This window comes from Magnolia sinica, chromosome 8 (assembly GCF_029962835.1).
Source record: "Magnolia sinica isolate HGM2019 chromosome 8, MsV1, whole genome shotgun sequence".
Taxonomy (NCBI): domain Eukaryota; kingdom Viridiplantae; phylum Streptophyta; class Magnoliopsida; order Magnoliales; family Magnoliaceae; genus Magnolia; species Magnolia sinica.
In genome coordinates this window covers 89,290,109-89,315,490 of record NC_080580.1, presented here as the reverse complement: position 1 = coordinate 89,315,490, position 25,382 = coordinate 89,290,109, and the positions used below count along the sequence as shown (strand labels likewise).

General features: G+C 40.8%; 1 protein-coding gene and 1 pseudogene across 1 annotated transcript; one reads left to right on the top strand and one right to left on the bottom strand.

Moving 5' to 3' along the window:
* The window catches only part of LOC131253638 (low affinity inorganic phosphate transporter 8-like), a 79,908-nt pseudogene that overhangs the window by 11,290 nt on the left and 43,236 nt on the right, over window positions 1-25,382 (top strand).
* On the bottom strand, window positions 2,857-13,394 carry LOC131253728 (serine/threonine-protein kinase STN8, chloroplastic-like). The gene is made up of 4 exons (XM_058254865.1): window positions 13,267-13,394; window positions 10,054-10,237; window positions 4,728-5,132; window positions 2,857-3,695 (listed from the first exon to the last, which is right to left on the bottom strand). The coding sequence occupies exons 1-4, from the start codon at window positions 13,392-13,394 to the stop codon at window positions 3,348-3,350; spliced, it is 1,065 nt and encodes a 354-aa protein (XP_058110848.1). The 3' UTR covers window positions 2,857-3,347.

The following is a 25,382-nucleotide window of genomic DNA, read 5'->3' as shown; positions in this document are numbered from 1 at the left end:
AGGGCCGTATACGTTAGGCCGCGTCTCCCACTGTTTCGTGGTCGGTTAGAAGGGGTGCGGCCTTACTCGCCCGAGAGGAGGGGGCAATGCTAGGTGATTCGACCGGCTCGAGGAATGGGTCCGCTATCGACAAGCGGGGCCTGATATTGGCGAGTGGATAGTGAGGTCTCTTCCACTCACCTTGTTGCGCGCGATGGGGCGGCAATCGGTTTGGAGTGTAATAGACCTCGGTGATTTTCCAAAGAGGAACCGATCGATATGTGGACTTATTGAGTAGGAGTTGCATACTCATACATCCATTTCATTCACTATCCACTCGGTGGTGGTGCGCACTAATTATTGTGTACCTTCGCATGGCCAGGATTTCGGTTGGGCGCACGACTAACATGAGATCAGGAGTTACCATATTGTGTTCGACTATCTAAATTTAGGTATGGGACTGGTTTGGATAGAAGCCCTTCGTGATAGACCCCTAGCTTGCGATACTACGTACAACCATCCCGACTTCACAGACTTCGGCTTGGTCATTTCATTCGTACTACATATTGCATTGCATCCGCAGTAGTTAGCATTTTGGGTTACTATGTTTTTGCACTTATATGACTTAGACGGACTTAGCGGGATTTACATATTACATTGTACTCTCGGCATATGATATTTGACTCTCTTTGACTCTTCATTTGTATAGTTGATATGTATCGTGTATTCTGATAATGTTCTTCATTTGTATAGTTGATCGTATCGTGTATTCTGATATTGTTCTTCATTTATATAGTTGATCTGTATTGCCGAGTCAGATTGTCGACTCATGGACTTGTCGATATTTTCGCTTACTCGATAACGTATGATTCATAACCTTGCGCTTATTTCAACTTTGTATGATTATGTCATTGCATTGAATACTTGGTACTTACCTTATGCACACACTTACACCACTCACTAAGCTTTACATAAGCTTATGCACGACAGATGCGTGTAAGTGATGTTAGGTTGCGATAGCATTGAGCATGGAGCGTGCAGCGATCTTTTGGAGCTTCGATTTATTTTATATATGTATTTCCCTTTCGATTGTACTCAAACGATTATATTAGTGGATATGTGATGGTGATGTTGCTTTTGTGATTTGGGTAATCTTGTGGTTATGCTCATTACGAGATAAATGTACGTTGAAAAAAATCCTCCTTGTAGGATCTCAGGATCGGAATCTGGCGTATATACGCTGGGAGTCGAGAATGGGGTACTACGGACGAATCGCCCACTGCGAATGGACAAACAGAGACTCGCGGACGAAATTCGGTGGGCCACCATCTTAATTCAGAAGCCTAATCCGAACTGTCCATTCGAACCGGACGAGGGGCCCGACCAAGATTTGGGTGATCTTGGTCTAGGACACGTTAGACAGCGGCCATTAACTCACTGAGCATCAGATTCTTCACCGCACGATCAATCAGGTGGGCCGCATTAAAGACAATCCAAAACTGTCCATATCCGACCGAAATTCCGCCAAGAATCCAATGGACGGAATGGATTTCTCCAAATCCAGAGAATACAGGCCCCGCTGAGGCTATCACAACCTGCATTACACAAGAATTTACGTCCGAGAAATCCGGACGATCCGACGTGCAAATTCGAGATCAAAAGGACGATCTGGTCCGTCCAAACTTCGAGAGAGGGGATTTCGACCCTTCTTATGCGGTCGGTTTGAGTGGATTGGATGATCCTTCCTTCCAAACTTGGATCAAACGCAACCAGTTTCTGCATTTTTGCTACGTAGAAACAGAGGTGCGCAAGTCGGTTCTGCGAGCGATTTTTCCTAAAAAAACCTAGAAGAAATACAGCACACCAGAAAGAGGCTTGGGCAGGACGTGGAAAAAGAGAAGGGAAGGAAGAAGAAAAGGGACAGGACGTGGAGTAGAGAGAGCTGGGAGTGGAGAAGTTCACAAAGTTCTTTTTCTTCCTCTCTCCTTTGTTTTGATTTTATGTCTTTTATGAGATCTAGTCCCATCATGTTGGGCTAAACATCTTAGCTAGGGCTAAGAGGTGAAGCTTGTAGCGTGATGGGAGAACTTGTTGCTTGTGCCTTTTGTTTAGATTGAAGGGGTTTTTTATTTAATTTTATTATGAGAATATTTTTAGTTTTTAATGGTCTGTTGTGACTGAAATTACAATGGGTTTGCAATGGCTTTGAGTATTTATTTTTCCTTATTTTGATTATGACGTCAGGAAGCCCTGTTGTTCGCCATCGTCTCCTGGGCATGGTTGGATGTCGGTGCCCTTCCTAACCTTCATAATCACCTGATTGGTTGGTAATTAGTTTAATTATGTTGTTGACTTTGTCTCCTGGGCATGGTTTGGCAATGGAATCCATTCTAATTCATATACTTTTCATCTCTTTAAAATTATATCAGAGGAAGTTCAATTTAATTTTCATGATTACACCCTTCAACTAAATCCCCCTGATCTTTACAAGTGGATCCTCTGAATCCCTAGTTTCTTATTTCTGATTTCTCTTAAGTTTTAGATTAATCTCTTACCATTATTCATCACTTTACATTGGATTTAGATTTCACCTTAGGCTAGTTCTATTTCTATCTAGTTTCAGGTAACGTACAAGTGTCACTCAGTCTCACCGAGTTCATTATTACATCACAACCCTATACTTGGGGAGTGAACAAGTTTTTGGCGCCATGGTCGGTGATTTAGACCATTGATCTGATGACCCCACTATGACTGTAGGATGCAAAAAAATCTCTAGGTTGGAGACTGCTAAACTTCAGAAGTTAGGACTATTTTCTGATAAATGTGAATTGTTGGGGTGATTCTTTTTTCCATCTATCTGCACGCCAGTGATCAGAGGGTTAGGAATCTTCCTATCTGGGAGATTTTTGGGCTACTGAGCTGATGGGCCCACCAAAGGGTGGGCTATGCCCCAATATCTCCCCCCATCAGATGATCCTACCCATCCAAGAGGCTCATGGGCCCACCTTACCGTAACTTATAGTCCAACCAGTTCGACTGGAGACCTAATATTTAAAATAACTAATTGGAAGTTGAAGAATAAAAAATAGTGGAACTAAGCATATGCATAGTTGTCGGTATGGTGGTTATAAGTGTTTGCTTTGCAGAGTAAAAACCAGCAAGCAAGTTTCCTAGTGACTCATCTCGAAATCTCGCCCACCGAGTTGAATCGACCGACTTTCAACTCGAGTCACCGAGATTTAAAACTACAGTTTGATTAGGCAACACCAACGGAAAAGAGCGGTAAAGAATCAAACGGAATACCTAACAAAGAGAAAACACATGCAAATCTAATAATGAAACAATGGCTATGTAAATTACCTCAAAATTCACTGGGTCAAGCTTAGTTTCGAAAGAACAGCAGCTGCCTGGTCACCGCCCAATAAGAAATACGGATGCCTGAGAGCTGCAGCGGCTGACAACCGCCCTCGTCTCTGAAATCCTCTCTCAGAAATAAGCTTGTTGGCCAAATCCCACCCTCTACCAGAGTCGAGATCAAGTATACGTAAGTCCGGCGTTTTCCGTGTGTACTCCCTCCATTTCTTTAAGTCGTATCCGACGCTCTTTATTTCTGAATTGAAATTCTTCAGACCTGCTGAAGACCTCAATGTCGGAACTGCCATTTGCATGAGTATAATTCCGGCAGAATACATATCAAACAGATCGGGACTATTAAGCTGTAAAAATCACAGAAAAACACACCCGTAAGAGCGTTGAGCTAGAAGTAATGGAGAAGTATAAAAAATCCAACTACCGGAATTCATTTGCGCCCATCATTCCATACATGTGGGGCCTGCACGCTTTCCAGTGATCCAGACTATTCTATGGCCCTTGCCCTGGATGCATGCAACAACAATGGAAGGGCTCCCTCATCGACAATCCTAGCCATCAGATTTTTGGACTCAAATGGATGCTTAAAAACAGAATGCAGCAAACGGTCCATGTGCGAGGGGACAATGTCCAACTATCAGATGGCTGGGAATTGCTCGACGAAGGTGATTTCTGGTCCATCACCCATCCACTAATAGGGCCACAAATTAGGGATGTCAATTGGCAGTTGGCTCCCGGACCGCGGGTACCTGATGGTCCTGACCTAATGTTAACAGGTCTGGTCCAATTTCTCAGACTTGTTTAGTAATCGGGTCGGGTTTGGGTCTGCCATTTGGACCTGGTAGAAAAACTGTCTAGTTGGGTCCTGGTTCACCATCTTGGACCAGATTTAAAAAGGGGGCTGGGTCTGGTGCGGACCAGGTCTCTTAAATTTTCTAGAATCCAAATGAAGTTTGCCAACCCTTATCACTTTGAATTTGTAAAATTATCACATGGATGTGTCATCGAATCCATCAATTCGAGTGAGCTGACCATGTAAATGTCCTCTTTTGATGTGGGCACTACCCGAATCTGACTCGAAACTAAGATCCGAAGACCCGATGGGTCCCCGAAAGCACCCGAAAGCCAATCAGATCCAGGTCCAATACCTGAAAAAAGACCCAGACCTGAAACAACCTGATCCGGCAAGACCCAACTTCAATCAAACCAGATCCGGGAACACTAGGACTAGATCCGAACCTGACCGATTGACAGCCTTACCACAAATGAATAATAAGAATAGCTGAAAAGTGGGCCCTGTCTGTATTGGATACTGGTCTGAACAATGACACTTAATTCAATGCAAGCATTGTATAAATACCCCAAGATGTTAAATATACCTGCCAAAGGATCGGAGAAAGGATAGCTGCAATCGGTTCTGGTGGAGGGTTTGGTGTCTCCTCCGGAAGAACGTATAATTCCCGCGGACAGTAGTCCGGGTCAAGTAGACCACGGTTGGGTACATAGTTCTTGCCAATACGGAGATCTGTTGCTGCCCCAAAATCGATGAGCTTGATCCGTCCCTTCCTTGTCACAACCAAGTTGGCCTGTTTTATGTCCCGATGGACAATGCCTGTGTCATGGATCTTCTTGAGAGATGTAATGATCTGCCGCATGATTTGCTTGATGATCAGTGCATTCCTTTCAATCGAGTCTAGTCCTTGTATGACCCGCCCGAACATAACAGACTCTAAGTTGAAAGGGAAGCTGCGATCTTTCATGTAGTCGGCCAGGTCTCGGTCTCCCTACGACAAGGTACTATCACCAATTAGTGACAGAATAGAATTAGGAATAAAATTCTACATAGTGGGAAATTTGGGTGTCTTGAAATTGTAGATGGGTGCATGGTTTTAAGATTTGGACAAGAGTTGGCCAAACCCTACTCCGAATCCTAGGTCATGATTTATTACTAAACATTTATAACCACACTTAACTAATCTCATTACAATAACAACGTTCATCAAATACAATCTTTAACTATTACAGCCTAAACTCACTTCTAAATTCTTATTATACATTTTTTTTCCATTGGTATAAATAAAAGATAAGTAAATTAATGATTGGATCTTCACTTCACTTTGCCCTTGACTAAACTCTGATGCTCTGAAATACTGTTATTTTGGGTATGAGCACAACCGCTTGTGGGATCTTATCCAACCAAATCTGAAATTTTTATATTTATATCGAATAAATAAATAATAAAAGTACTTTCTTGATATTCAAAACATAAATCAAAATATTGAATATTAAATATGACATGAATGTAATACTAGAATCATAAAGACGTACTGAATGCTACACTATCATGAATTCAATAATAAAATTAAATAATCATCATATCTTACAACACCATACTTAGGTGTATGGTCACGTTATATTAACGCCCACACACTGGTACCTCGTGGTGAGGAACCCATTTATACGTTAGCTGGTCAAACTACTACTCCAGTTGTACCTCTAATGTATGTTTGTGCACACAATTGTACTCATACACCGTACACAAAGAAGACTCCGAAAGATCCAACGGGTTTTAGGGTCTTTCACCCAAGGGACACGATTGCCCTACTTGCTGGCTTTAGGGTCTTTCACCCAAGGGACATGATTGCCCTACTATGGCTTTAGGGTCTTTCACCTAAGGGAGACGATTGCCCTACTTGCTAATACCATAATCATTTCCTCATTTTTCTTTCTTTTTCTATAATTCCATAATCAGTAGAGATGAATGCATTTCATGAATTATTCTAAAATCAGTAGTGAAATAATTTAATTATTTAAATCCCTATACAACAATGCAAGTTTTATACAAATGTGTAGAAATTCGATGCCGTAAAAATTCAATTCCTAAAATTTACTGAAACATCAAGCTATTTTCTTTGCCTTTTAAAAAAAAAAAAAAAATCAAAATTTAGAATTAAATTAATTAATAGTATTTTAAACCAATTAATTTAAATCAATTACTTTAACACAGATTTAAGGTATAAATCTTAACACCAAATTTCATAAATAAAAGTTAGATTAAAATCTAACTCTACAAGTTAATCAGATTTAGTAAATGCTATAATTTAGAAAAGTAGATATTAGGTATAAAGGAATTTGACAATATTAATATGAAGTCATTATGTCAAATAAATAAATAAATAAATAAATTTTCTAAAATACATAAAATCAAAAAGTTCATAAATGGAGGAGAATTACCCACCTGATATTTAGATCGTCGATTTCTGGAGTAGACTATACGCCCACGACCTACTTAGCGTCGCATGCTAGAACTGACTCACGCTTACGCTCTCAACGAGTTTCTCCCACTGACGCAACACATAGCATTAACTTGTTGTTTATACTCGCTGAATGCGTGAGAAGTTGAGTTTCAGGACACCATCTACCAAAAGAAAATAACACCTAAGTGGTCTATTTGATGAATGGTTTGGATTTCAGGTTAGTCTATTTAACCATGGCTGTTTCCAATCAAGGTTTTCTACTGTTCATGTTGTTGGGCTGATATGGTATGTAAGATGAATCACTGTTCTACAATCGAAAATATCAACAATATAAAATTTTATTTCTAATTAATAATTCTAGATATTTTTTTGTTAAAACTTTAATAATTCAAATACTTAAATAAAATATTTTTTTACTATTATTTAATTTAAGAATTACAGTGAAATAATGTACAAGAAATTTTATTTAAATTCTAACTTTAATTAAATTAATTTTTTTACTTAAAGAATGTTAAATACTAGCATAAAAATATTTATTATTTTTATTCACTAAATTCTAAAATTAAAATTTTTATTTTATTTATCTCACACACACACACACAGACACACACATATATTGAAATAACTTGATTATTTTATAACAAATTTTAATTTCTCTTTTATAATTCATTGAGAATGTATATTTAGGTTTAATCGATAAATTATTTAAATTTTAATTTAAACAAAAATTTTGAACTACAATGAAAAGATTTTTTTTTTTTTCAAAGTTAAAAATCTAATATTATACTTTATTAAAATTTTAATTTAATAAATTTTTAAATATACATTAATCACTATAATTCCAAAATATAGAAATCTAATCAATTTAGCTTCAATTCCAAAATTTTGAAAAAAATTTCTTAAACTTAAGTTCATTTAAATTTAAATTAATTAACTCTTTAAAATTTTAGAATTAAAATTTGAATTTTTAATCTTTACAGAAACAAAAATATTACAATGATTTCTATAATATAGCATTAATAATGTAATTAAATTATTATTTAATAATTTAAGTTAATCTATCTTAAAAATTTTAATCTAATTATTTTAAATCTAAATTCAGAATTTTATTATTATTTATTTTTATATCTAAATTTAATAAGTTAAAGGAAGTTATTAATTTGAACTTTGGATACTATTATTTTTTTATTTCATTTTAAATTAATTTTTTTTAAATCATAATTAATTCTAAGTATTATAAATTATTGAAATTTAAATTTTTGGCTTACCTTTTTTTTATTTGATTTTTATATATATATATATATATATATATATATATATATATATATATATATATATATATATATATATATATTCAGATTAATTACAAGATTAAATTTAATAACTAACATACTTATTAATTAAAAATATTCTAAAAGTAATTCAAATTTACTAATTTAAATAAATTCATAAATTAATTTAAATTTAATCTATTTTTAATAATTTACTTTCGTATTAATTAATTTTTTAAATTTTAGGAATAATTTATTTTTAATTTTTAATCTTAAAAAAAAGAATTAATAAATTAAGATATAAACTTAGATAAATTATATATTTTATTTTGTATATTTTTTTCTCTCTTTTCAAAAGGATAGAAATAAAGCAATTAATATTTATTCTAATCAAACAAACTTAAATTAGATATTTTAAATTAGAATTAAAGTCTAAATTTAGCTAATTTAGTTTAATATACCTAAAACTAAATTTCAGATTTGATGTTAGAATAAAATTGAACTTTATGAATCAATAAAAATAAATTAATATTAAATTCAAAAATATAAACATCATGTATAAATGAATTTGATAATTCTATTTATAAGAAATTTATTTTAAATTTTAATTCTCAGAAATATATAAAAATAGAAAATTCATAAATGGGCAGGATTACTCACATAATAATCAATGAAAATAATATTTCTATTAAAATTTTAGAATAAATAATCATCATAATTAACTGAAAATAATAAACTTTAGGATAAGATCACCTACCTCAAAAATCTGATGATCCGTCCCTGCTCCAGTCTCTCTCTCTCTTGATCTACAGAGTTTTCTCTCTCCCTCTCTCTTCTTTTGATATGATTGAATATTTGTTCATGTCTTTCCTTCCTTTTTAATGGATGTGAAGAACGAAGCGGAAGAGTGGGAGGGTTCAGTGCCTATTACTGTACGAAAAGGAAGGAAGAATGGAAAAGGTGGGTTAGGCGGCTGCGGAAGATAAAATCTTTATTTTTATTTTATTAATTTTTTTAAAAGATCTGGTGGGTCCCACTAACGATGATATACATCTACTCCGTCCATTATCTTGGCTTGACCATGAGAGGATATAAGGTCAAAAATGAGGCTGATCCAAAACTCAGGTGGACCACACACAAGCGGACGGTGGGGTTGGTTCTCACAAAAAATGGGTTGTTCTCGATTTTTATTTTATTTTTTAACAACAATCTAGTAGTTAAGATCAGATTAATCTCAATGCACAGTCAATAATTGATGTTAGCTAGATTTGGATTAGTTAATAATTAAACACGTGGTCTTAAGTATATGAGATGAGAGAGTGCATTATAAATAAACTTATATATATATATTCTACCAAAATCATGTAATCATTAATGACATTAATTAATAGTTCGCACTAAGCAAAACGATCACACATATCAACGGTCACAATTTACATGAGCTGATAGATGTATGTGTGCATGGGTGCATGGATGTATGCATGGGTCTATGTGTGTATACTCCAATGAAGGCAATTATGTATACATGTATGTGTATGCACGTGTCTTGAAATTGTAGATGGGTGCATGGTTTTAAGATTTGGACAAGTCCCCGGCGGGTAGTCGGGGCCAACTTGGAGGACTTGGTCAGACCCAATCCAGTTTGACACCATGAATCACCCCCAACTCAACTGATTTGGGCTGATTCACCCCTGACTAAGGAAAGTCGCAACTTGACTCGAGATCAAACAAGTCAGTCCGAGTTTCCGAGTCTTTTAACCATGGTCGGGTGGCATTCGATTCTGAAAAAAGGATAGTGCAAACCATACAGCCTGTTTGTTTCTCCTCTTAGTAGAAACGAGTGGAATCCTTATTTCAGGCTGATTTGCCTTAAACAGATTTCCCACACAATGCGAAATTCATTTTCCATGTTTTTCCAAATACCTCTTCATCAATTTCCAAATGCAACCTTAGGGTGTGCTTAGAGGTTGTACTTTCTATTGTTATTTGGATGCGCCTTGTTATCATACACATAGAAAACATGTATGGTGATCGAGATTGTTGCTCCAGTGGGCCACCAAACAGATGGCTATGGTAGGCCAAATAGTGTAGTAATTGGATGAATATTGTGGATTGGTATGGAAGAGAGTGGAGGTAGGTATTGTAGAAATGAACCCATATAAACCATTACCACATACCTCAAATTTCCATACAAGCCATTTCCCTCCCTTAGTGAATTGCGAGTTTGTCTTGTCAGCGATGAAGCTTCCAAGGAACTCAGCGCATGTCTCGGGAGCTGCTCTTGAAAGCCTGTAGTTAAACCACTCCTCAAAGTCGCCGCATTCTTCCGCCCCATTAATTCCAACATGGGACACCCAACAGCTGTGAGGCCCACCAGTTCTATATATAAAATACACTACACTCATGACAGTGGGCTAACGTCAAAACATGATCCGATGAAATGGATGAACAGAGCTTTCCCCCAGGGTGCTCCCTGTATGGCGGGCCACAGGAAAGTGGCATCAAATGCGAATTGCATATAATCAGAAGTTGTGTGAATCTACTCTTATCGTAAGCTCTATGAGGCTCACTGTGATATCTGTGTTATTTCCACTTCGTTTATCCATTGTGCTTGCTTATTTTAAAGGTCATTTTAAAAATAAGGCATATTCAAATCTCAAATGGGCCACACTAAATGAAGCAATGTATATTGAACCATCATCATAAAAAAATTATCAACTTATGAACAGTTTTGGATGACTTATAAACATCAGGCAGGCCTTTGGAAAGTTTTAACATGGGCATTTCAATTCCCACTATTTCATGTGGTGTGGCTCACTTTACTCTCTGAATCTTCCTGATTTTTAACATCACCTCCTAACATGTGCTGGCACAAGGAATGGAGTAACACAGAAATCACAACAACCATCATAGAGCTCAAGGTCACACCTGATTCTCATAAACCTGGGTTAGAGGCAAGTCTCATCTATGATATTCCAACGGGTTCGGTCTGGAAATTGATGGTTATATATATATATATATATATATATATATATATATATATATATAGCAGCTTTGGGCCAAAGGATTAGGTTTTTATATCAAGTCTCCTCTTTTACAAAGAGCATCCAGATTCCAAGCAGTGGGGACCTGATTCCAGCTTTATAGTAGTCTCCCCCTACTTTTGAGTTATCGTTCACTCAATTGTAGGCCCAATGGTGCATTTATTTATTTTTCATTTAATATTTTTTAAAGTAAGTGCATCCAAAGAAGTCCTGTATCATCGAAGAAAAATCTACTTTATGCATCCTTCTCTATCATTTTTTATTTTTTAAAGTGGTGTGCAGTGGAGCATTGTCAGCCCTATCTGGTGATTTTGAGCCCTGCAATACTATATATATATATATATATATATATATATATATTGGTAAAGGTAGGAGGTGAGAGATTGTGTAACGGGGAGGACTGCGCTGGGCTCATTGGCTTTCGTTTATTTACGTCCAAGCTCTGCCCGATTTTGTTATGGGCTTGATTTTTAAGCCCATGCCTAACCATTAGGCCTGAGCTTTGTATGGTATGGTTCACCCTGTAGTGTTTGGTATGGTATGGTTCACCTGAGCTTTGTATCTGCCTTATATTTGGATTAATGTGGTAAAATTAGTTGGCAACATGGATAGATGACACATATAACAAATACATGATAGTGGTCCCAGAGAGCTTATGGGCATCTCCAGGCAAGGCAATCCGCATACAATTTATAGGTTATCAATCTCCTTTTCATATACCAGACTTTCAAATAAAAGCATAAAAAGAAAAGGGGCCAAAAATTAAAAACCCTTAAAAAATTATCCAAACATAGAACTAAGGGAGAAGATGGATGAGAAGAAGTAATGCAAAAAAGAGAAGAAAATGTCATGGAAAAGAGTGTTACCAATATAAATATAAAAGAAAGGATGGTTGAAAAGAAATAGATTGAAGAAGAAGACGACAACTAAATATAACAATGAATCAATGGTCAGATCTTCACCAATGTATTCTTGAACTGATCTTGAAACATACGACTCTACATGATTGCAATCAATTCCGCTCCATCTATTGCTCATGGTGTGCAGTCAAAAAGCAAACTCACCTACCTCAGCTCCCTTGGCTCATGTTCTACAGAGACTGTTCAAGCGAAATTGAGACTCTTCTATGTGAAGGATGGATATATGATATTTTTGATGCAGCATCTGCAATATCTTCTTCCTCCTCCTCTCCTGCACCAAAAAGGGTGTAAAGGGGACCCTGGCTAAAGCCAAAGAACATCCAATGCTTAAGTCAGTTGATGAACAAGGAAGAAGGTCTTTTTAAGGTATTTTCTGCGTACCTAATTTGATCCCGTAGATGTCCTTTTTTTATAGGAGTGGGAGATCTCGCCGTGCAGGGATTCTATTCCCAATTCGTAGGAGATTTGATATGGTTATAGATTTTATCCGACCCTGAGATTCTTGCGATCATCGACCTGTATACTGGATTTTCGAAACGGTATTTAGGATTATACCGTCTCATTCCTTGATCGGCTCTGCCTTAATCGACTCTGGTAGTAAACGAGTCTCGGCTAGCTAAAAGGATGGAGCTTTTTGCCTTCTGTCGGACGGAACAGAGTCAGCATATGACCGATATCCTTCCTTAATCTGATAGTCGACACTATAACCGGCCTAATATGGGTTGGTTTCATAGTCGGTCAGGTGACTTCTAGCATTTGGGTCTTAATTGGCCCATTTAGACGTTGCTGTTTCGTTAGCCGAGTCAACTTTATGCGTCTTATATATTTTGCCTATGGCTCTTGACTCTTTAAGTCTAGGTCGCGATTCATTTTCTACAAATCCGAACTAAGTTTCTTCTTTAGGCTTTCTCTTGCCTCGGTCCAACCCGTTGCCTCGAACTTTCTGGCAGTGTCAGTAGAGTTGGTCCATTCCATAACCGGGTCTTCGGACTTGTCATATTTTCCCCCAACAACCAAGCCCCACTCCTTGTGTTAGCTATGTCGACATTAAGGAGTAATGAGTTTTTAGTTGGTGTGCCCTGGAGACTAAGGTTATGATGGAGCATTTAATGTTTCTCATGTCATTCTTAACGTACGTCGGTTCATTGCTCGAGGTCGCACGAGCGGACGATCGTCAAAACGTTTTCCCACTTATCGGCATTGGACGTGTGGCGAGCGTTACTTGCTTCAATCGGCGTGCACCACATATCGGGTAGGGGAGTCGAAAGCAGGCATCGATTCGACTCCTTAAATGCCTCCGCCACGTGGCGGCTATAAAAGGAAGAGCGGGATCGATTTTTGCATTTTCGCCCATCCGCTCCTTCTGTGCTCGATTCCCTTGTTTCCATTTCTCCCGCCGTTCTCGTCCTTCTTTCTCCTTTTTTACCTCCTCGTCTGTGTGCTTTTCGCCTCTCCGGTGAGTTTTTCTCCCTCCCTTTCCTTTTCAATCTCAATGGCAATGCATTCTTCAAGTCCTCGGGAGGGAATTTTCGGTGATGAGGACGAAGCGAGCATCTCTGGAATGTCTCGGAATCGCCCTCATTGCGGCGGAGATGGCGATTAATGCCAATGAGGCTTTTCGATTTTCGAAAGAGTGTTTGGGCCGTCGTGAGCGTCCTACTCCGGCAGTCCTTCGGCACGATTACTACCCTGGTAGACCTACCCCTTATTTTCCGGGATGACACGGAAGAAGAGGATGAAGAGTTTGAGGAAACCACTGAGTTGGTTCCTCTGCGGAGATTGGCGAGGACCGTTGAATCGGTGCCGAGGAAGGGGAGGCCGAGGATGAACAGAAGGGTTTGGTCCCCTCAGTTTTAACTGAGGTGGATCTGGACATGATTAGAGTCGGGTATCATGTCCCGGACTCGGTCATCCTGCCCATCCCCCTCCTGGGATGGTCGTAATTTTTCAAGTTGCCATGCAATGTGGCTTGCGTCTTCCCCTACAACCCATTGTTCAGGATTTTCTTTCCCGACTCAGGATTGCTCCCAGGCAGATAGTCTCAAATGGGTGGAGGAACTTGTTTGGATGTGCAGTGTTGTGGGCCGCGACTGAGCAGCCCCCACTGACTGTGGACGAGTTCCTCTATCTATACCAAGTTCAGCCGAATACTTCGCAGCCCGGCTGGTATATTTTGAGTGCTTGGTGGAACAAGGGTGGTTGTTTGATAACCGACCCTCCTACCTCTAACAAGCACTGGAGAGAGAGGTGATTCTGGGCATGCAGTCGCTGGGAAACTGCCGAGCCTGGGCTCTTTGAACCTCGCGTTCCTCGAGCATTCTCTAAAGCAGGTGACTTGGCATGTCCTTTATGTGTCTTCTCTTGCTATAATATTTTTGAGTCTGACTGGATGTATTCTACAAAGACATCCCTAAAAAAAGGCTGAAGTTAGGCGCAAACGCTTTAGCCCGGATCAAGGAACTGAGGGCGCTAAGTCTGGAAGAGCAGTCTTGGAAGAATCTTCTTCAGCCATAGCGTCTTCTTCTCGCAGGCCTAGATTCCATCGTAACAGGTATCTTCTATTCGTTTTGATGTGTTTCTTCTGGACTTTACTTAACTTTTTTATCTCGTTTGATGAAAATATGGCTGAAGCTTGACCTCTTCTAAAACCAGCATCGAAGATGAAGGCTCCTCCGAGGTTGGTGCTTCTGTCGGAGCCTTGGCCTTCAAAGAAGGCAAAGACGGCTCCAAAGGCTAAGGAGCCGTCTGCCCCGGTCGCCCTTGCTCCGGCCGTTGTCGTACTCTCTGACCCCGAAGAGAGGGCAGAAGAGGTGGACACGGTTCTTGCCGTGTCCCAGGTGGCTCCTGAGCGAGGACCCGTTGCAGACGGGTCTCGGAACTAAGAGAGGAGCCGAGAGGGGAGAACTGAGGAGGGGAGATGACTCAACAGGAGCCCTCTCCCCTTCTGCGAGATGTGTCGGTTATGGTCCCATGGGTCATCTCTCATGAAGGGGAGAAGGACTATGCCAGCCTCTGCGGCTCTCCTTCGAGGCGGCTTCTTGCTCACGCAGCGAAGGTGCTGCTCAAGGTAAGGTCTTTGATCTTTATCGTCTTAAGTAGTTTCCCTTTTGTTTCGGCGACTTAGTTCTGACCTCAAGTTTTCTTTTTGTAGTTTGCCCCTTGTACTCTCAGAGCAAGTTCGGAGTTTGCTGATACTGAGAAATGAGTTACGAAGTTGGAGATGCAGCTCGAAGGCACTCTGACTCGGGCTGGCATACTGTCGAGCGACTTGGGTCTTGCTAGAAAAGCTGCTGAGGATGCCAAGGCTGAGTGTGCCCGTGTAGCCTTGCTGCTGAAAGAGGTTCAGGAGGAGAGTCGGCGACTTCGTATGGCTCATGCCTCTTGTGCGGATGGCTTGGCTCAAGGCCGAAACTAGGGCTGCTATTGAGCAAGCCAAGGAAGAGGCTAGGGACCAGGCCATAAAGGCCTTTCTTGAATCTAAGAGTTTTCGGATGAGAGGGATCGCTTGTATCAAGGTGGGTACACGGTTTGTATCCAGGCGATGAAGCAATCTTTTCCCAACCTTGATGTAATGACCCAAAAAATTTCGTGCCAAGACCCGAGTACTATCTCTATTTTCCTTAAAAGTTATTTGTGGGTTAACTAGCGTTAAACTCGATTGCTTGTGAAATTAGCATCAATTACTTTAAATTTGATCTGCAGGACTCAAAACCTGTAGAATCGTTAGCGCTATGTTACTCTAAAATCTGGGATTCATCGCTAAATCCAGTTGTTCTTGGAAATTTTTGGAAGTTCTGGATCGGACCTGGACCGCGCATCGAAAGTCCGATAGCGATGATCTTAGGCAGTTGTGGTCACCATGTTGGACTTGACCATCACCTCATAAATCAAGTCCAGATGATGTTCTGGGTTGATTTGATTGAGTCCGGAGTGAAGAGTGTGAGAACGGTGAGAAATTAAATAAGATTTTATGAAATCTGAGTCGTGTCGCTTGCATGACGATTTTAAGCAATCTGACCGTTGGATTCTGACCCAATTTCACCCTCGGATCAGGGAAGGTGGTCTAGGCATGTCCTAGTGCTTGTGGTCCTGATCGAGATTCGGTGACCGTTGTATTGAGTGTGGTCCGCCACGGCTGATTTGAAGATCCGATCGGTATGAAAACTCGGCTGACCTAGATCTATGGTCGGTGAGCTTAAGTCCGACCGCACGTGGAGAAAGGACCACCTGGAAGTGCTCAGTTAGATCGAGAGAGGCCTGATTTGGTTATAACCTAAGTATACCTTGGCCCAGTGGCTATTTTCATCAATATTAGGCATATATAAATACCTTAAAAGACTCACTCTATTTCCCATACGAATTTCCTAACCCTAGCTAAGAAAGAGAGAGAGAGAGAGAAGAAAAGAGAGAGAAAGTAAGAGAGAAGTTGGTGAATCATTGGAGATTCTTTCTTGTTTCCTTGCATCCTTAAACCATCACTTTTGAATCGTTCTTCCGATGATTCTAAGTTCCTTCTTGGGTAAGTTAATCTAACCCTAATCTGTTTTAGAGCTTAGAATAGTCTATGTGTTGATGTAGCTCATTTCTATTCTTGCCTTAGGTTATCTAGTCGCCGTTGACGAAGACATATCGTCTGAATCAGTTCGGTGTGCTTTTTCTGGTTTAAGGTGCAGACTATATTCGTATAGGTTATGGTTTTCAAGGCTTTCAATGTCAGATAATGGTTTATTATTGTTATAGATGCAATTTCACATGCCAAATGCTATGTTTATTTTGCGTTCCTGATATGTATGTGTTATATTGAGATTTGTGTATTCTATGTATATGTAGGAAGTATCGTATATGTATAAAATATGAACATGTGTTTGCCATGATTATTTATCGTGTACTTGTGCTAGTTGTATGTGTGTCAACTCCTTGGCAAAAGGAATTTTCCAAATGCGTGTATTCCAACATACATCATGTATGTTGAACTATGTAGTCTAAGTGTTTGTAGAAATGTCTGAATAGTCTAAAGCGTAATATATTATCCTATTTGTGGGCGTTGAGAAGCGATTCTCAATTCTCCTATTGGTGTGTATGATTTCCTACATGCAAGTCACATTCTTTGTTGTTTAACTTCAAGTATTACTTATGTGTAAATCCATGTTAAGTTGATATTCTTCAAATGCTCACATACTACATGAGTTGAATTGTTGTTCCATTACTGTTCTAAATTGTATATGCATATTTGTGATAATGGAATGTGTTTGGGACTATGAAATAGTCCAGGAAATCGGTAATCGGCCTTAAGTTCGTGGCTGAGGTTGCTTTCGCCACGAAGGACATGATTTGACGAACCCGAGTTGTATTAGAGTTGTCGGCAGTGGTTTGGCCACATGGAGTGTTTGCGCACTCTATGTCGTTCAACCCAATGTGCGCTCGTGCTAGTCCAATTCATCAAGTAACCCGATTGTCCGATGTATGTTCACCATGTATGGACGCTATTGTTTGAATCTAGGGTACCAAACTTACCGATGAAATCTCGTTAACCGTGGTACTTTGATCCGCTAAGACTCATGAGCCGGACATGGTGGTATGGGACACCGTGGTTGAGCTGTCGGCCCTACGCTGGGGTGACAAGCCTCCCGTAGTGACCGGTGAGCACACCGGACTCATGAGCCGATTATGGTGGCATAGGACACTATATTCGTGCTGTTGTCGGCTTACATTGATTGGTGGCGAGCCCTTTGTAGTGACCTCGAGCATACCTTGATCTCGCATTAAGGCGACGAGCCTTAGAGTAGTAACGAAGGTATGATAGGCATGTATTGATTGGTGGCGAGCCCTTTGCAGCGAACTAGAACCATATGATCGTATGAGATGGCCTAGGGTGATGACCCTAGAATGGATCAACGTGTGAAAATTGATATGAGGAAGGTATCTTAGCTTCCCAATCTGCTTGTATGAAAAGGACTAATAACAATTGGTAATCATGTTTATGCACGCATTGCATGTGCGTAGAAGTTGTTGGCACTACGGGAGGTTGTCATGCGTAACGTCAGATGAAGACTCCAGGGAGTCCACGGGCGAGAGCATGCATCATTTATACATACATCCTTGCATTAACAAGAGTACTTTAGACTTGTTTAATTGTATTGCCTTATCATTCTTTGCTTGATTGATTTGATATCATATTAACTTTTACGGTATAGTTCCACCGAGTTGATCACTCACTCTCACGTGGAGGCGGTGTTTCAACACCAACCGGACTCTAACTTAGATGCAGATGTTGTCGCGACCCCTGAGGCAGAGCAGGAGTTCGAAGATGATGAGGCGCGTTTTCTTTTATGCGGTTCTCGGGCGGGTTCATGTGAGCCATGTCTGGATCTATGGGATTCTGGGTTTTCTTTGTAATTATACTAGATGATGTCATTTGATGCTTGTATTTTTGAAAGCAATACTTGTAAGTATGACCTGGCATGAATACGTATTTCAGGGACTTGCACATATACATATATGTTTCTTTAAGTCTTCATCAGCTTGCGTCTTTCACTTATCCACTGAATTATGTTTGCGGTTTGGCTTAATCTCTTCCATGTTTTATGTACTCTTACGGACAACATACATCCATCATTAAATATGTTGCATAAGTGATGTTTTAAAACTCGGGAGTGAGTTATGCTCGACCCCCAAATTTCGGGGCCTCGAACTTGATCTCTCGAAATTTGAGGATGGGCCTCCCGAGGATTCGGCGACTGAAGCGGCTGAGCCTGATGATGTTGCGGGTGGTACCGGGGTCAAGCCTGAAGCGGCTCAGCCTCCAGAGGTCATTCCTAATGACCCCTGAAGCCCTGGAGCTTAGTTTTTGGTACCACCATCAGCTCCATTTTTGGTACTCACACCGGCTCCATTTTTGGCACTCACACCGACTCCGGCAAGCTCGAGAATAGAGTTAACTGAAGAAGAGAGTCGCACGTTGTGGCTGATCTTTATTTTACCTCTGTCTAGTCTAACGATGTAATGCCGAAGCAAGATGTAACTCGATGTAACAAACACACTGATGAATGAATATACTTGGTTTTCTTCATTCATGTGACTCAGTTTATATTTTTTTCTAATTTTTTTAGTCTTCTCAAACGCTTCACTCGGCCGACCTAAGGGTAGTAGATTTTTAAATGCTCGGCATTCCACAGATGAGGTAGCAATTGCCCGGTTAGGTCTTCCAATCGGTACGTTCCTAGTCGGATGGTGCTTGAGACAACATAAGGCCCTTCCCAGTTAAGTCTCAGTGTGCCCGCGCCAACTTCCTTAGTATTGAAGAACGTTTTTTGGAGGACCAAGTCCCCGACTCAAAATTGCCTGACCTTGACTCGGGCGTTGTAGAACCGAGCTATTTGTCGTTGCCGAGCCATCATTCGTGGCCGAGCTCTTTCCCTTTGTTCGTCCATGAGATCTTCGAGGGCTAAGAGTTCTTCATTATTTTCTTCATTAAACAAACCGACTGGTGAAGGCAACTCGATGTCGACTAGAGTGATAACTTCCGAGCCATAAGCCGGGGTGAAGGAGTTTCTCCGTAGCGGTTCGAGTGGTTCGATATGCCCACAGTATCTTCGGAGTTCTTCAGCCCATGCTCCTTTGGATCGGTCGAGCTTAGTTCGGAGATGCTGTTGTTTGATGATCTTATTAACCGCCTCAACTTGTCCATTTGTCTGAGGGTGGTGGGGCAATGAATACACATTTCGATTCCGAGATTACCACACATCTCTTGATAGCTTCTATTGTCGAACTGCTTCCCATTATCGGTAATAATAGTCAGGGTATCCCAAATCGAGACAATGTTCTTCCACACGAAGTCTGTGATCCTTTACGCTCGTTATCCTTATCAACGACTACTGCCTCGACCTATTTTGTGAAGTAGTCTCTGCTACGACGGCAAACTTGGTCTGGCCTTTCCCCATAGGGAGCGGTCCAATAATATCAATTCTCCATTGCGTAAAGGGTCAGGGACCAGTCATAGGAGTCAGTTCCTCTTGGGGTTGCCTCGGAATGGCCGCAAACTGCTGACATTTGTCGCATCTTTAGACGAGCTTACGAGCGTCGTGCTAGATGGTCGGTCAGTAGTATCCCTGACGTAAGACCTTGTGTGTAGGCGATCGCCCACCCAAGTGGTTCCTACAGATCCCTTCGTGAATTTCACGTAATACATAATCGCCTTCACTAGGGTTTAGGCATCGTAGCAATAACGGAGTGTAATAACCCTTTTTGTATAACGTTCCGCTAAGTACGGTATAACGGGAAGCTCGGATCTTCAATCATCGAGCCTCGGCACGATCTTCGGACAATTTGCCATTGTCGAGATATCGGAGGATCGGGTCAAGCCAAGTAAGTTCCAAATCAAGAGTGAGTACGGTCGAGCTATCTAGTTCATTGATACTCGGTTTAGTGATGTACTCGATTAGAATGGACCTGGGTATGTCATCCTCATTGGCAAAGATGAGTCTTGCTAATAGATCAACTTTGGCATTTTCTGTCCGAGGGATCCTAGTGATGACATAGAGTTGAAAGCCGCCGATCAATTCTTTAGCTTTCTCCATATATGCTTTCAACTATTCTTTTCGTGTTTGATACAACTGGTAACTTGATTAACGACTAGTTGTGCTGAAGACGTTGAGATGAGTAACGCCCAAACTGGCCGTGAGTCGGAGGCCGAGCAACAAAGCTTCATACTTTTTTGTATTGTTCGAGGCTTGAAATTCAAGTCTTAAGGCATACTGCATGTAGGTCTAATCGAGAGTCTCTAAGACTACTCCTACCCCGTTTGCCTTAGAGTTGGAGGAGCCGTCGACATACAACTTCCAAGGGATTGGGTCGGGCGATGACTCGGGAGAAGCGGTCGTTAATTCTTCAGTAGGCTCATAGCATGCTCATTCGTTGAATCGGCTTGTGGTGTCACTTCAGCAATGAAGTCGGCCACGACTTGTCCTTTGATTGCTACTCTCGGCTTGTATTGAATGTCGAATTCGCTGTTTAATTGCCCACTTTGTAAGTTGGCTTGAAGCTTCTGGTTCTGTAGAATCTGACGCGGTGGGAGGTCGGTCATAACGACAATGGTATGAGCTTGGAAGTATGGCCGAAGTCGTCGCGAGGAGACTACTAGGACTAGGGCTACTTTTTCCAGTAGTGGGTATCTTATCTCTGCTGGTAATAATGCTTTGCTAACGTAATAGACCGGCAATTGTTTTCCTTCATGCTCCCTTATCAGTGCCGAGCTAACCGCTGCCTCGGCGAGATATAACAGCAGAGCTTCCCCTGGTTCGGGTTTCGATAAAAGAGGCGGAAACCCGAGGTAAGACTTTAATTGCTTTGAAATGTTGTTTTGCACTCTTGTCCAATCATTGTTTATCATCTCTTGATTGTTTAAAGAATGAGAGACATTTGTCGGTAACTCGGGAGATGAAACGGTTGAGTGCGGCTACTCGTCTGGTCAGTCTTTGTATGTCTTTAATTGTTTTCGGAGACTCCATGTCAAGCAATGCCCTGATCTTCTCCGGATTTGCCTTGATTCCTCGCTAGCTACTAGGAATCCGAGGAACTTTTTCGAGCTTACGCCAAAGGCGCACTTTCTCGGATTCAATTTCATTTGGAACTTGTGCAAGATCAGGAGCATTTCTTCTAAGTCGGTTATATGGTCGGCCGCATGTATACTTTTGACGAACATGTTGTCAATGTATACTTCCATGGTCCGACCGATTTGCCAAACAAATATTTTGTTCACTAATCTTTGATAAGTCGCTCCGGCATTTTCAAACCAAATGACATCACTTGGTAATAATAAAGACCTTGGTAATAAAGGTGGTCTTAGATTTATTAGATTGATGCATTACAATTTGATTATATCTGAATAAGCATCTATAAAACTAAGAAGTTTATGCCCATGATCTATCTACCAACCGATCGATCCTCGAGAAAAGGAGAGTTATCTTTTGGGCGAGGCTTTGTTTAGGTCGGTATAGTCAATACGGACTCGCCACTTCCCATTGGCTTTCTTCACAAGTACAACATTAGCTACCCATTCGAGTAGTATATCTCTTCTATGAATTTTGCCTTGAAGAGCTTGCTAACCTCTTCTTCAATGGTGACATACCTTTCGGGGCCAAGCGGACATCGCTTCTGTCGGATCGGCCGGTAGGTCGGATTGATGTTGAGTCGGTGAGTCATCACAGATGGGTCGATCCTAAGCATATCTTCATAGCTCCATGCAAATACATTAGCATATCGTCGGAGTAGAGCTATCAGCTTGTCTTTCAAGGGTGATCATAGAGGCGAGCCAATTTGCACCATTTTGGACTCATCTGTTTCGACCAAAGGTATCGAGATAAGGTCTTCTACTGGTTGTCCTCGCTCGTGAGTCTCGACCTGAGTATCCAGCTTTCGATCGTAAATACTTCGATTGGAAATTTTTACAGCTATCACGTAGCAACGTCTCGTGTCCTTGTTGATCTCCTTTAACGACTCCTACTCCCAACTCGGTTGAAAATTTCATTCATGAGGTGATATGTGGATACCACGGCTTAGAGGAGACTCAGAGAGAAGGTCGGCCGAGTATCGCATTATAAACGGCGACTGATCGACTATCGAAAAGTCGACCATTACTGTCGCCTGATGAGATCGTCAAGTCCTAGTGTTGAGGTCAAATATTGCATATCGGACTCTGATTATTGCCCTGTTTTTACAAACATGATACTGTTTAACGGCCCGATTTAAATCGTGTTTGTATTGCAGGGCGTATTTACGAGCTTGAACTAGGAAAAGGTACTAAAAGGATGGATTTAACAGTCTGAAGTCACCAAGGCAAGCGACGGACCCCAGGAAACCAAGATCGACGGATGTGCATGCCAGGGATTCAAGAAAATCGAGAAACTGAAGCTCAAGTGGCCCGAAAGACATCCAAAATGCAAGATCACAGGGTTCCCACCATCCGTTCAGCTCAAAAATTCATACATCGCCCGAGGACCATAAATTAACCGTACACGTTGAATTTCATCCGTTCAATCCCTGTGCAAGTGTCCCAACGGACAGATCAACCCATAAACTCTTGATTTAGGGCCCACCTGCTATCTGGATATGCTTCAAAATTGGTATCAACGCGTTAAATGAGATGAGAATACAGATGGACGGAGCGAATTTCTCACAAATATTGTCAAAGGGCCTCATGTACGTCATGTGTACACTGGAGACAAGTGCACTAGCCGTGCACTAAAAGTCTCAAAGTTGGTCAGCACACGCTGACCGACTCCATCGTCTCAAAATCGGTCAGCACACGCTGCCGTTGTCCGTCTGTTTTACAATAGTGGGGCCCACCTATCATACATATGTACGATCTGGACCGTTCATTGTGTCCGTAAGATGGGTACTACCACAATTATGGTGAATTTTTGGTCCCATGCACCCGATCACAAGACATCTATGTTCAAACTTGAGATGGACGGCCGAATGAAGATCTGGGCCACACCGAAACTGATTAAAAATCATCCATGCCCGACCGGTTTTGCGAGAGGAATCCAGTGGAAGGAATGGATTTTCCAGATGATACCGATCATGGACCCTACCATAGTCACAGTGGAACTATTTTACGCATACCCTGTTTTGCGTCCGGAAAATTCGGGATTTCCGTGCGGTTTTGGCCCACTATATTTGATCAGATGTATGATCCAAACCATCCATCGTGTATCTCGTCCAAAGATTCCCCAAGGGACGTTATTTATGTGGAAAAAATGTGAGGAAAGTGGAAGTTTTTTTCTTCCATTTTCTTGGCTGCGAAAAGACCTACGCACCGACCTTGCTGTGTAAAGAAGTCTTCCGCAGCCTACTTCTTTTCGGACTCTACCACAGCAGCTCCCAAACACAACCTTTTGTCTATAAAAGGGAGAGATCTGGAATGTGATTGTGGGGGAGAAAAGAGGAAGATTGTGCTCGACTTGGACGATTGCAAGGGAGAGAGAGAAGATAGAGAGTTTGTTTTTTTTCTTTTTCTGATTATTTTATTTTACTTTGTTTAGCCAATCATGGTCGGCTAAACCTCTTAGCTAGGGCTAAGAGGTGAAGCTTGTAGTGAGATGGGAGACTCTATTTGTTGATTTAACTATTTAATTGTGAATTGAACTTGATTGTGATTGAATTATTAATGGAATGTTCGTAGTTTTTAATGGTCTATTGTGACTGAAATTACAATGGGTCTGTGATAGCTTTGAGCATGTTCCTTTTCTTTTATGTTTATGACGTCAGGAAGCCCTGTTGTTCATCATTGTCTCATGGGCATGGTCGGATGACAGTACCCTTCCTAACCTTTATACATTGTTGATTGGTTGGTAATTAGTTTAATTCTGTTATTTACTTTGTCCCCTGGGCATGGTTTGGTGATGGAATCCATTCTAATTCATATACCTTTCATCTCTTTAAAATTATATCAGAAGAAGTTCAATTTAATTCCCATTATTCTTGAAGCAGGCCTAAGATCTCCCTGATCTCTACAAGTGGATCCTCTGAATCCCTAGTTTCTTATCTCTGATTTCTCTTAAGTTTTACATTAATCTCTCACCATTATTCATCAATTTATATTTGATTTAGATTTTATTGTAGGCTAGTTCTATTTCTACCTAGATTCGGATAAGTACAAGTATCGGTCCCTTGGGATTCGACCTCGGTCTTACTGAGTTTATTATTACATCACAACCCCGCACTTGGGGAGTGAACTGTAAGTGGTAGTGAAATGATTCCTTCTGGGAGTATTTGTCCTCCCGAGAATCCGATTAATGAGGTATGAACTGGCTTAATGCCGATCGTTTAACACCCATTTTGTCGAACGCCTGAGTGAATAGCACGTCAGCAGGTGATCCTATGTCAACGAGTATGCAGAACACCCTACGGTTTGCGATGGTGAGAGTGATGACCAATGCATCATCGTGGGGGTGATGAATACCCCAAACATCTTCATCAGTGAATGAGATGCAGTATTTTTTTCTCTTCTTTTCTTTAGAAGGTCGAGCTATGATCCTGGCGTGATTTTTTCAAGCTATGATCTCGGATTCGGGTCGACTGATGCTCCTAGCGTGATTTTTTCGAGCATTGTTTGAGTCGCCTCCGCCTTAGAGACCACCGACGATAGTTCGAATTTCCTCTGTGGGTCGGTTGTCACCTGGGCGTTCTTCCACTGTTCTGGTTCTTTCAACGTGTTCTCTGAGTCGGTCGTCTCGGATGAGCCTTTCAATCTCTTCTTTCAGATGAAAACAACACTCGTATTATGCCCATGATCGCAATGATAATGGCAATACTTGTTCTTGCTTCGTCGATTGGGATTGCTTTGAAGTTTGTCTGGCCAGTTCACGAATCCTTCATCTTTAATCTCCATCAATACCTATTCTTGGGGTTTATTAAGCGATGTGTATGTAGAAAACTTTCGATCAGGTCGTTTACCCAACTTGCGCTCTTCGTGCATTCGGTTGTCCTTGCGCTTCTTCCCTCCGGCCGAGTCAACTTCCTTTTTAGTTGACTCTTTGGCTG

Coding starts and splice junctions, on each gene's coding strand:
- LOC131253728 (XM_058254865.1), bottom strand. CDS start 13,394: ATGCTCGCTTCGTCCTCATCACCGAAAATTCCCTCCCGAGGACTTGAA. Junction 5,133..10,053: donor GGCTTGTATGGAAATTTGAG/GTATGTGGTAAT, acceptor ACCTTGTCGTAG/GGAGACCGAGACCTGGCCGA. Junction 3,696..4,727: donor TTTCTCCGATCCTTTGGCAG/GTATATTTAACA, acceptor TGATTTTTACAG/CTTAATAGTCCCGATCTGTT.